Source organism: Pseudoliparis swirei, chromosome 9 (genome assembly GCF_029220125.1).
Source record: "Pseudoliparis swirei isolate HS2019 ecotype Mariana Trench chromosome 9, NWPU_hadal_v1, whole genome shotgun sequence".
Classification (NCBI taxonomy): Eukaryota; Metazoa; Chordata; class Actinopteri; order Perciformes; family Liparidae; genus Pseudoliparis; species Pseudoliparis swirei.
The window spans coordinates 24865591-24876003 of NC_079396.1; the positions used below are offsets into that span (position 1 = coordinate 24865591).

A 10413-nucleotide genomic window follows, 5' to 3' on the forward strand; every position below is an offset into this window, starting at 1 on the left:
CGGCTGAGCGAGGCGCATCGGCTCTGCGCATGGAGCCGAGAAGAGTTGTTAAGGGGTGCTAGCGCGAGTGTGCGCGCATCACGGCAGAGCTGGCCAGCTGATCACTCACTCAACAGCTCGACTGCATGAACAGATGGTGCGTGCGCTGAAAAAACTTTGGGAGCACAAGACCCATTTTGACCCAGGAAAAACCCTGTATGCGCCCCTAAATTTTCTGCTTGCGCCCCTAACATTTTAAGTTAGGGGCCACTGTGCTCCGAGTTAAAAAAGTTAGTCTGGAGCCCTGTCTCTCTTGTATGAACAATTGAGTGTTGTTTCAGACTGCCTGCTTGACTGAATGTTTTACCACAAACTGAACAACTGAATAGTTTCTCACCTGTATGAACAGTTGAGTGTCGTTTTAGATTGCCTGCTTGTCTAAATGTTTTACCACAAACTGAACAACTGAACAGTTTCTCACCTGTATGAACAGCTGAGTGTCGTTTTAGATTGCCTGCTTGTCTAAATGTTTTACCACAAACTGAACAACTGAACAGTTCCTCTCCAGTATGAACAGCTGAGTGTCGTTTTAGATTGCATGCTTGTCTGAATGTTTTACCACAAACTGAACTGAACAGTTCCTCTCCAGTATGAACAGCTGAGTGTCGTTTTAGATTGCATGCTTGTCTGAATGTTTTACCACAAACTGAACAACTGAACAGTTCCTCTCCAGTATGAACAGCTGAGTGTCGTTTTAGATTGCATGCTTGTCTGAATGTTTTACCACAAACTGAACAACTGAACAGTTCCTCTCCAGTATGAACAGCTGAGTGTCGTTTTAGATTGCATGCTTGTCTGAATGTTTTACCACAAACTGAACAACTGAATAGTTTCTTTCCTGTATGAACAGTTGAGTGTCGTTTCAGAGGTTGCAGTTGTCTGAATGTTTTACCACAAACTGAACAACTGAATAGTTTCTCCCCTGTGTGGACAGTTGAGTGTTGTTTCAGATAGCGTGCCCGGCTGAATGTTTGAACACAAAATGAACAACTGAATAGTTTCTCTCCAGTATGAACAGTTGAGTGTAGTTTCAGATTGCGTGCTCGGCTGAATGTTTTACCACAAACTGAACAACTGAATAGTTTCACTCTCGTATGAACAGTTGAGTGTTGTTTCAGAGGTTGCAGTTGTCTGAATGTTTTACCACAAACTGAAGAACTGGTCACTCCTGTTGTGGCTCCAGAGTGTTTCTTCGGATGTCTCTTTTGGCCAAAGCTTCCAGCATATTGAGAAGAGCTAATTGATGCGTTTCCAGTACCACAGTCCATGTCACCTACAGGGACTTCATTGTTTTCCAAAGGGTTTAAACGTGACTGAGGTTCCTGAGTCTCCTTCCAATCGTCACTGTTATCAGTCTCACATTCAGAGGATTGTGACGTCTCATCAGCAGTTTGTTGTAAAGGACTATCTGCATCTGATCTGGATCTGACTTCCTCTCCGTCTGCTTCTGTTTTCAAATGTTCTGCCTCTCTTTTGTCGGTTTTTATTGACTTTGAGAGCTGAGCTTCCTCATCATCATATTGACTCTTTACAGGGGTGAATGAGAACTTGATTCCAGCCTCCTCCAGCTTTTGAAGCTGCTCTCACTCCTGACTGATCCTGAGTTCATCCTGCTCCTCTTTAATGTGTGGAGGCTCCTGGTCCTCCTGCTCCTCTTTAATGTGTGGAGGCTCTGGGTCCTCCTGGTCCTCTTTAATATGTGGAGGTTCTGGAGGCTCTGGGTCTTCCTGGTCCAGACTGGAGCTCCAGTCCTGCTGTTCAGGGGGAACCTCTTGTTTCATCACCAACTGCCGCTGGACGTCTGTGGAGAATAATAAAATACATTTATACATCTTAAGAATCTCATATTGAACTCTAATATTCAATAGGTTTATTAATGAATGAGGTCAAGGTTTTGAGGGAGAACATGACAAAAATAAACTCAAGTGAAATCATCTTAAAGTACAATATGTACCTCTGAGGTGTCGTACAGTAAAACGTTCATGTACTTCTGAGGTGTAGTGTTAGCGTCTATCAAAATTGGAGGTGTGGTAAAGTACGACCTTCTCTCGTTCTCTCCTTTCCAACGGGAGAATTTATTCTCTGATCACGAGTCAAATACAAGTTCGATGCGATAGCAATCACAGCGGAGTCCTCTCCGGTCGGCACTAGTTGAAAACCCAAAACAACTCGGCCTCCCTTTCCACGTACAGGCCTTCATGCCCCCACATGTGAAGTCATCCTGACCAAGGATCTGCTGCACCCCCCCACACCCCTTTCTCACAGGAGGGGGGCCTCGTCCCCCTCTCTCATTGTAACAACGTGATAACAAGTGTGTGTTGCGTTTGTGTGAGGCGAGTACCTAGCTTTGAGAGTCATAATATTTATCATCAGACACATATTCCACCTGCTATGTGATGTTATTCTGAATTTGCAGGAGCTTGAACACAATCGTCCCTTCAATAATTCAGTTTTATATCATCAATCCCCCTTTTTACATAATTCATTATGTAACTAAACACTAATATAAATCTAGCAGAATGGGCTCAACAATACATAACTGTTACATCACATGTCATTTAGCAGACGCTTTTATCCAGAGAGACTTACAATAAGTGAATTCAACCACGAGGACAAAGTCAGAACTAAGAGAATCAAAAAAGTAACATTTCTTCAAGAAGCCAAACTACAAAAAGACATAAGTAACACCATGATGAGTAATACGGTATTACTCATCATGGTATTACACCATGTGTAATTCCATGATGAGTAATACCATGGGTTATACCATGAGTAACACCATGACTAATACAGTATTACTCATCATGGTATTACTTATGGTATTATACCATGTGTAATACCATGGGTTATACCATGAGGGTTAGGGTACCAATACGAGTAAATACATAGTAATCATCACTGTACTAATCCTAGTAAATACAGTTATCATCACTGTCATAGTGGAGTTCTCTGTTGTTAAACAAACTGCATTGAGTATTTATACACAGTTTGTGGTATTTATACTGCGTTCAGGACAGATTTCTACCATTGTAATGCGTTTGTCATATTTAAGTTTAATTTACATACATAATTTGTATGTTTTTAAATTCTGATCGTGACGTCATTATTAAATAACCCAGAATATGATGATGGGTTCTCTTGAACACTGGAAGTGATTCATAGGATCAATGTTTTGGGGGAAATTGAGGCGCCATAACTCCTCAAATACACTCAGGAAGGACCAGCCTCACGTGGTGAACGGAAATGAAGATAAATGAAGTCGGGAGTGTTTCTTCTCTCCTGCTCTTGCTTGTTATTGAGAGAATTAACAGACCTTGAAGAGACTAATCTTTTCATCATTAAAGAAAGTTGTTTGTGGTCCTTCAGAAACATGAATCAGACCAAAGGACCAGCATTGCTGCACTCAACGCTGGTTCCTCTTCCCCCTGAAGAGCTCCTCCAGTTCAACCCTTTCATCACAGCTTCTGGAGCTAAATCAAAGAACGAGAAGAGAGGCTGCAGAACACAGATCAATACGTCAGTTTGACCACTTTACATTACATGTCATGTAGCAGACGCTTTTATCCAAAGCGACTTCAATAAGTGCATTCAACCTAGAGTACAAACTAAGAACAACAAGAATACAGAAAGTAACATTTCCTCAACATAGTCGAACTTCAAAAGTACCACAATAAGAGCTATTTAAGTGCCACTGAAGTGCTAATCTGTGTTTTAATCCAGATAGTCGGAAAAGATGTGTTTTCAGTCTCCGGCGGAAGATGTAGAGACTTTCTGCTGTCCTGATGTCAGTGGGGAGCTCGTTCCACCAATCAGGAGCCAGGACAGCAAACAGTCTGGATGTAGAGTGATTAGCTCGAGGTGCAGGAGTCACAAGTCGGTTGGCTGTTGCCGAGCGGAGCGAACGTGCCGGGGTGTACGGTGTGACCACATCCCGGATGTAGACGGGGCCCGATCCGTTCAGAGCACGGTACGCCAGGACCAGTGTTTTGAAGCGGCTGCTGCTCCACCGGTAACCAGTGAAAAGAGCGGAGGAGCGGAGTGGTGTGGGTGAATTTCGGGAGACTGAAGACCAGCAGCTGCATTCTGGATGAGCTGCAGAGGTCGGATGGCCTCAGCAGGTAGAGCTGCCAGGAGGGAGTTGCAGTAGTCGAGGCGTGAAATGACCAGAGCCTGGACCAGAACCTGTGCCGCCTTCTGAGTAAGAAGAGGACGTGTTCTCCTGATGTTGTGCAGCATGTACCTACAGGAACGCAGCGTCGCAGCGATGTTGGCTGTCAGGGAGAGTTGACCGTCTAGTGTCACCCCGAGGTTCCTGGCAGTCAGGGTAGGGGCCAACACAGAGCTGTTGAAGGTGGTAGTCAGGTCATGGGTGGGGGAGCCTTTCCCTGGAAGGAATAGTAGCTCGGTCTTGTCAGGGTTGATTTTCAGGTGGTGAGCAGACATCCACTGAGAGATGTCGGTCAGACAGGCAGAGATTCGTGCCGCCACCTGTGTTTCGGACGGTGGAACCGGGAAGATCAGTTGGGTGTCATCGGCATAGCTATGGTAGGAGAAGCCGTGCGAACGAATGACAGAGCCGAGATAATTTGTGTACAGAGAGAGGAGGGGACCCAGGACGGAGCCTTGAGGAACCCCAGTAGTGAGAGGACAAGGATCAGACACAGATCCTCTCCAAGTTACCCGGTAGGTGCGGTCGTTAAGGTAGGAAGAGAAAAGAGTGAGTGCAGTGCCTGAGATCCCCAGGTCCTGAAGAGAAGAGATCAGGATCTGGTGGTTCACGGTGTCAAATGCTGCAGAAAGGTCTAGAAGGACAGAGGCTGCTCTAGCAGTGTGAAGCTGCTCAGAGACAGCAAGGAGGGCCGTCTCTGTCGAGTGGCCGGCCTTGAATCCAGACTGGTGAGGGTCAAGAAGGTTGTTACTGTGGAGATAGGAGGACACTTGGTTAAAGATAGCTCGCTCCAGAGTTTTGGAGAGAAAAGGAAGAAGAGAGACCGGTCTGTAGTTGCTGACTTCAGACGGGTCGAGCGTGGGTTTCTTCAGGAGAGGGTTGACTCTCGCCTCCTTCAGAGAGTTGGGGAAACAGCCAGTTGAGAGGGAGCCGTTAATAAGATGGGTGAGAAAGGTTAGAAGGTCAGGGGCAATAGCCTGGAGAATGGGAGACGGGACGGGGTCAAGGGCGCAGGTGGTCGGTCGAGCGGAGGTCACCAAGCTAAGAACTTGATTGGGAGACAAGGGGGTGAAAGAGGAAAGAGAGGGGGATGAAGAAGTTGGTGTTGGTGAAGTGACAGAAGATTGATTGGTAAAGGAGGAGCGTATGTCGTCTATATTGTTTGTAAAGTAGTCGACAAAGTGGCTCGGCAAAAGGGTGGAAGGAGGAGGGGGACAGGGGGGATCAAGGAGGTTGGAAAAGATAGAGAAGAGTTTTTTGGGGTTAGAGAAGGAAGACTGAATTTTGGTCAGGTAGAAAGAGCTTTTGGCTGCAGAGATAGAGGCAGAGAAAGAAGAGAGAAGAGATTGATAGAAGAGCATGTCTTCCGCTTGATTCGATTTGCGTCATTCCCTTTATGGGAGTTTGATCACTTTACGGCAGTTACTTCGTTTTACGGCAGTTTGATAACTTTACAGCAGTTGGAACACTTTACGGCAGTTTGATCACATTATGGCAGTTGGATCACTTTACGGCAGTTATTTCGTTTTACGGCAGTTGGAACACTTTACGGCAGTTATTTCGTTTTACGGCAGTTTGATCACTTTACGGCAGTTATTTCGTTTTACGGCAGTTGGAACACTTTACGGCCGGTTTGCTCCTCCAGAAGTTGTTCTGGCCGTTCTGAAGACCGTCCCAAGAGATCTCCAGGTGCAGATCCCGTCACCAGTTTGACTCGAGGACCGTGAGGTGTTTAAAGTTCCTCCCTGATGAATGAGATCAGAGGAGAGCTGGAAACCAATCAGATCCACCAAAAGTCTCGCTCACTGCAGCTGACGAGCTGGAAACGGACCAAATGTGACTTGAAGCCGTGAAACGAGCACGAAGACCGGGAACAATCGTGAAGCGGCACCAACCTGATGTGTGTAGCTCATGTTCTCCTAAACGAGAAACGATGTCCTCATACGCTGCTGTCAACGTGTCCAACAGCCCAAACGCCTCGTCGACGACCTCGTCCACGTGCTGCTTCACCAACGGCCTCAGCATTTCTCCTGGAGACAACTGTGTGTCACTTATTTAACAGTCTCAGAAATGAATAAGAAGCTAGAAAAATGTCTTATATCAGAAACAGAGTGGAAACATTAACAAAATAAGCATTAAATATAAAGCTAAATAAGTGTAGTGTAACAGTAATATCAGTACAGAGTGGAAATATTTAACAAGTCTAAGCAATTAATATCAGGCTAAATAAATGTGAATTTGCAGGAGCTTGAACACAACAGTCCCTTCAATAAGTCAGTTTTATATTAGCAGTAGTACAGTAACAAGTACAATATGTACCTCTGAGGTAACGAGTACCTTTGTGATGTATCAGAGTAAAAAGGTATGGACGTGTTTACGTACTGCAGTACCTGGAACTCTACCTCAGTACATGATGTGAATACTTCCTCCAGAACTGGTTCCATCAGGTTAAAGTGATAAAGAAACAAAGAGAACCAACCTGCTCGTTGTAACTTCTGGGTTGAAAATGGCGTCCAGTAGTTTCCGTTGGCGCTCGCGCTCCTCTATTAAACTACAACGTTCCTAACTCACAGAAAACCGTTGACTCCACTCGGGTCTGTCTACTTACAGCTCGCGCTGCTGTCAGCGCCCCGTTGCATGCTGGGAAACCAACGGCTGGCCGTGGCCACATCAGAGAGCTGATTGGCTCTTAGATTTGACAACAAGCACCACGTGTTTTCGAACATTGTTATTTACCGTTTGTTTGGCTGTAATACTGACGCTGGATAGTTGGCTGTTGGTCTCATGTCGTGCAACGAAGTGGCCCATTAGCCAATCAGAACGCTTGTACCTTTGTTGCCATATAATAATTCATCTTTATTCATAAAGAAAATGTAAGCAAGTGTAACAGAGTTCAAAGTGCACTTTATTATTTCTTGTTTTTAATATATTGTGTTCCGTTTTGTTTGTTTTTCAACGGTTGAGTGTGTGTGAATTTTATTTGAATTAAATTTTATATAGTAGCATTATTTAAAAAATATGTTTTCTGCCGAGGTCTGAGTTTCGCCTCTTCTGTTCCTCTCGAGCTTCCGTAGCCCCTCTTTCCCTCGTCTTTCACTGTTTTGTTATGTTTTTTGCAAGTGTGGCCGTTTGTGTTGCGATCGCGGTGTCTGCCTGTTGTGTGTTTTTGAGATCGTCAAGAGATGATTCAAATATATCTTTTGGCGATCTTAGAAACACGCAACAGGTATCTTTTGTTTCATTGCTTCTTTGGCGCCATTGGGGTTTGACACTTCCGGCCGTCCTGTCGTATGTTTTGCCCGTATAGTATAACTAGTGGTAATTGGTATACATTCTGTTTTGGTATGTTTAGGAGCTGATGTATGGATGTCGTCAGCAGCTCTGTGTTTTTCTTTTGTGTTAACTTTAGAATTTCCACTGAGTCACTAACTCACGCAGTTATTTATTGTGTCCACTGGGGGGCGCTGTTTGCCCTTTTTGCCAATCTATATATAACGTAGTCCTGTTAGAGATAAGAGTTTTGTATTTATGAGGGAGCTGATGTATGGATGTGGTCAGCAGGAATAAAACCTGGAAAATAAACCTGTGGACTCGACTTCTTCCTTGGCCAGTACAAGTCCGTTACCCTAGCTGTGTAATCCTGCCCAGAGGAAACGCAGGTCGAGGACAGCTTCACTAGTGGATTGCTGCTTATGCTTCAACTCTGTCACAAAACATGTTTGGCAATGGGTGCACTTTTTTTAGTTGGAGCAGCTCTGACTTGACGCCCCTTGTGGTGATCCAGGTGCACCACACGTGTTTCCTTAATTTAAAAGAAGAAGATTCAAAAATCTCTCACGTGCATTGTTTTCCTTCTCCATTGTTCTCCTTGAAGTCCCGGCTGCAGGTCTTTTCTCTTCAGTAAACAGGTATAGTTTTGAGGAGCTTGATACCTGAAGGCTCTGGTTCCCATCCTACTTTTTAAGACTAGGAACCACGAGTAGCCTCGCATTCAGTCATAACTTTACTTTCTTACTTACAGTGTGACATATCTCCTTGTGTGTTTAAAAAAAGATTAATAATAAATGAATAGTTAACACAGGTCATTTGGATCATGGAGGTCTGGATCGTGGTCCATGCCGACTACCAACTAGTCATACACTCTGTCATATTCATTGGTTGTGTTGTTACTGTGTTTTAATTTGTGTGTTATGATTCCTTCTGGTCACATGACATCTATTGTTCTGTCCATCCTGGAGAGGGATCCTCCTCTGTTGCTCTCCTGAAGGTTTCTTCCCTTTTTTTCCATGTTAATTTTTTTTGAATAGTATTTCCTGATCTGATGTGAGGTCAAAGGTCAGGGATGTCTGTGTACAGATTGTAAAGCACTCTGAGGCAAATTTTTAATTTGTGAAAATGGGCTAAACAAATAAACTGAATTGAATTGAATTCTAGAACTCAGACATGGCCTCAAAGTCTGAACTACTATGGAGGATTTAAAATTACTTAAGTATAAATAAATGAATAAATGCATGAATTAATATTGTGGTGATCCAGGTGCACCACACGTGTTTCCTTAATCTAAAAGAAGAACATTCAAAAATCTCTCACGTGCATTGTTTTCCTTCTTTCCATTGTTCTCCTTGAAGCCCCGGCTGCAGGTCTTTTCTCTTCAGTAAAGTTTTGGACCGGTCCTGGTCCTGGTCCTGGTCACATGATCCTTCCCGGTCCGTGTTGTAAATCACCGACGTGACGTCACCGCGTGTCTTCTCTCTCCAGCCGCTCGCGTCACGATGAAGCGATGCTCTCACGTTGACGCAGAGCGACCCGCCCCCCTCTGATCCTCGTCTGCGGCCCATCCTTCTCCTCCGTCGCTTGAATCTCGAGCTGTCTGATCGTCTCCGTGACGACACACTTTCTTTTGAAGACTCGTGAATTATGCATGTGTTCAAACTTTGGCTGAACTTTTGATGACTCGTGAAGATCCTCAACAGCTGCGACACTGCAGTTCAACCACGGCCCACGTTTCTGATTCTCTCTCTCTCCTTCTCCCTCTCTCTCTCTCTCTCCTCTCCCAGGCCAGACCCAGGCTCAGTGCACCCCCGTGCCCTTGCCGGCCCTGGGCACCCAGAGGATCATCCAGGGCAACGGCACCACGGTGGGCACGGTCATCTCCCTGCAGTGCCCGGCCAAACACACGCTGGTGGGGAGGCAGCTGATGTGTGTCATGGACACCAACAGCACCCACTGGGTGGGGGGCACCGACTGTAAACGTGAGCAGCAGTTAATATAGAAAAAACGAACCCCCAAAAAATACACATACACACACTTCGTAACCGAAATGTGTGTGTGGGCAGATGAAATGTTCCAAATGCTTTTACTGGGAAAATTACGGCGGCTGGAAAAACTTCCTCTGAGCCGTCTGTCTGCTCATAATTCTGAAGAGATTGGATGAATATGAAACATTATGTGTGTGTGCATTAGAGTTGCTATGGGCTTAAGACACTGACGCTAGGATGTTGCTCGCAATAATAATGAATTATTCTGAATTCTATTATGGTGTATCAAACTGAAGGTCCCGTGCTCGATATAAAATGAGAATCTGAATCCGATAGATACGTTTAACAATATTTAATGGCAAGAAGTCTAAGCAGTAAATTGAAGCTACGATCGTAGGGCCGACCGGAATATTACGCCACAGACTAACAGCAAAGTAGCTGATAGGGAACTGTCTTGTAACCTTCCGACCGTCTAGAGAACGAACTCACCCTTTCCACCCGTATTTATTAGTAAGTAAGTAAGTAAGTAAAAGTTTATTTATATAGCGCCCTTCGCAGTACGAATACACAGAGTGCTTTACAATAAAAACAGTAAAAACAGTACAACATCATCAATATCATCATGTTAAGCATAGCAGCAAGGTGCAGAAGCCAGTGCTACATTACAAATTGCGGGTGCATTACCTCCAGTACACAAGACTTTTGAGCAGTCACAAACGCAGTAGAAGAAACCAACAAACAATAAATTAAACATAGAGAGCAGAAAACCGATAACACACAGAAACCTAACCCAGAAATGCCTGTTTGTAGAGATGTGTTTTAGCTGATTTCTGAAGCTATTTTCGGACTGAGCTGCTCTCAACACCTGCGGAAGTGTGTTCCACAGGCGTGGGGCCACTGCAGCAAAGGACCGATCGCTTTTGTTTTTAATCGTGTGCGCGGCACTGC

General features: G+C 44.7%; 1 protein-coding gene and 1 pseudogene across 1 annotated transcript; both read right to left on the reverse strand.

Moving 5' to 3' along the window:
- Positions 1-190: 190 nt before the first annotated feature.
- On the reverse strand, positions 191-6769 carry LOC130199428 (oocyte zinc finger protein XlCOF6.1-like). The gene is made up of 2 exons (XM_056422916.1): positions 6687-6769; positions 191-1840 (listed from the first exon to the last, which is right to left on the reverse strand). Exon 2 carries the CDS (start codon positions 1305-1307, stop codon positions 240-242), a length of 1068 nt encoding a protein of 355 aa, XP_056278891.1. The 5' UTR covers positions 1308-1840; positions 6687-6769; the 3' UTR covers positions 191-239.
- Positions 2835-6321, reverse strand: LOC130199429 (uncharacterized; annotated as a pseudogene).
- Positions 6770-10413: the final 3644 nt, after the last annotated feature.

Excerpts from the sequence above, each read along its gene's own strand:
- LOC130199428 (XM_056422916.1), bottom strand. The coding sequence starts at position 1,307 with ATGGACTGTGGTACTGGAAACGCATCAATTAGCTCTTCTCAATATGCT.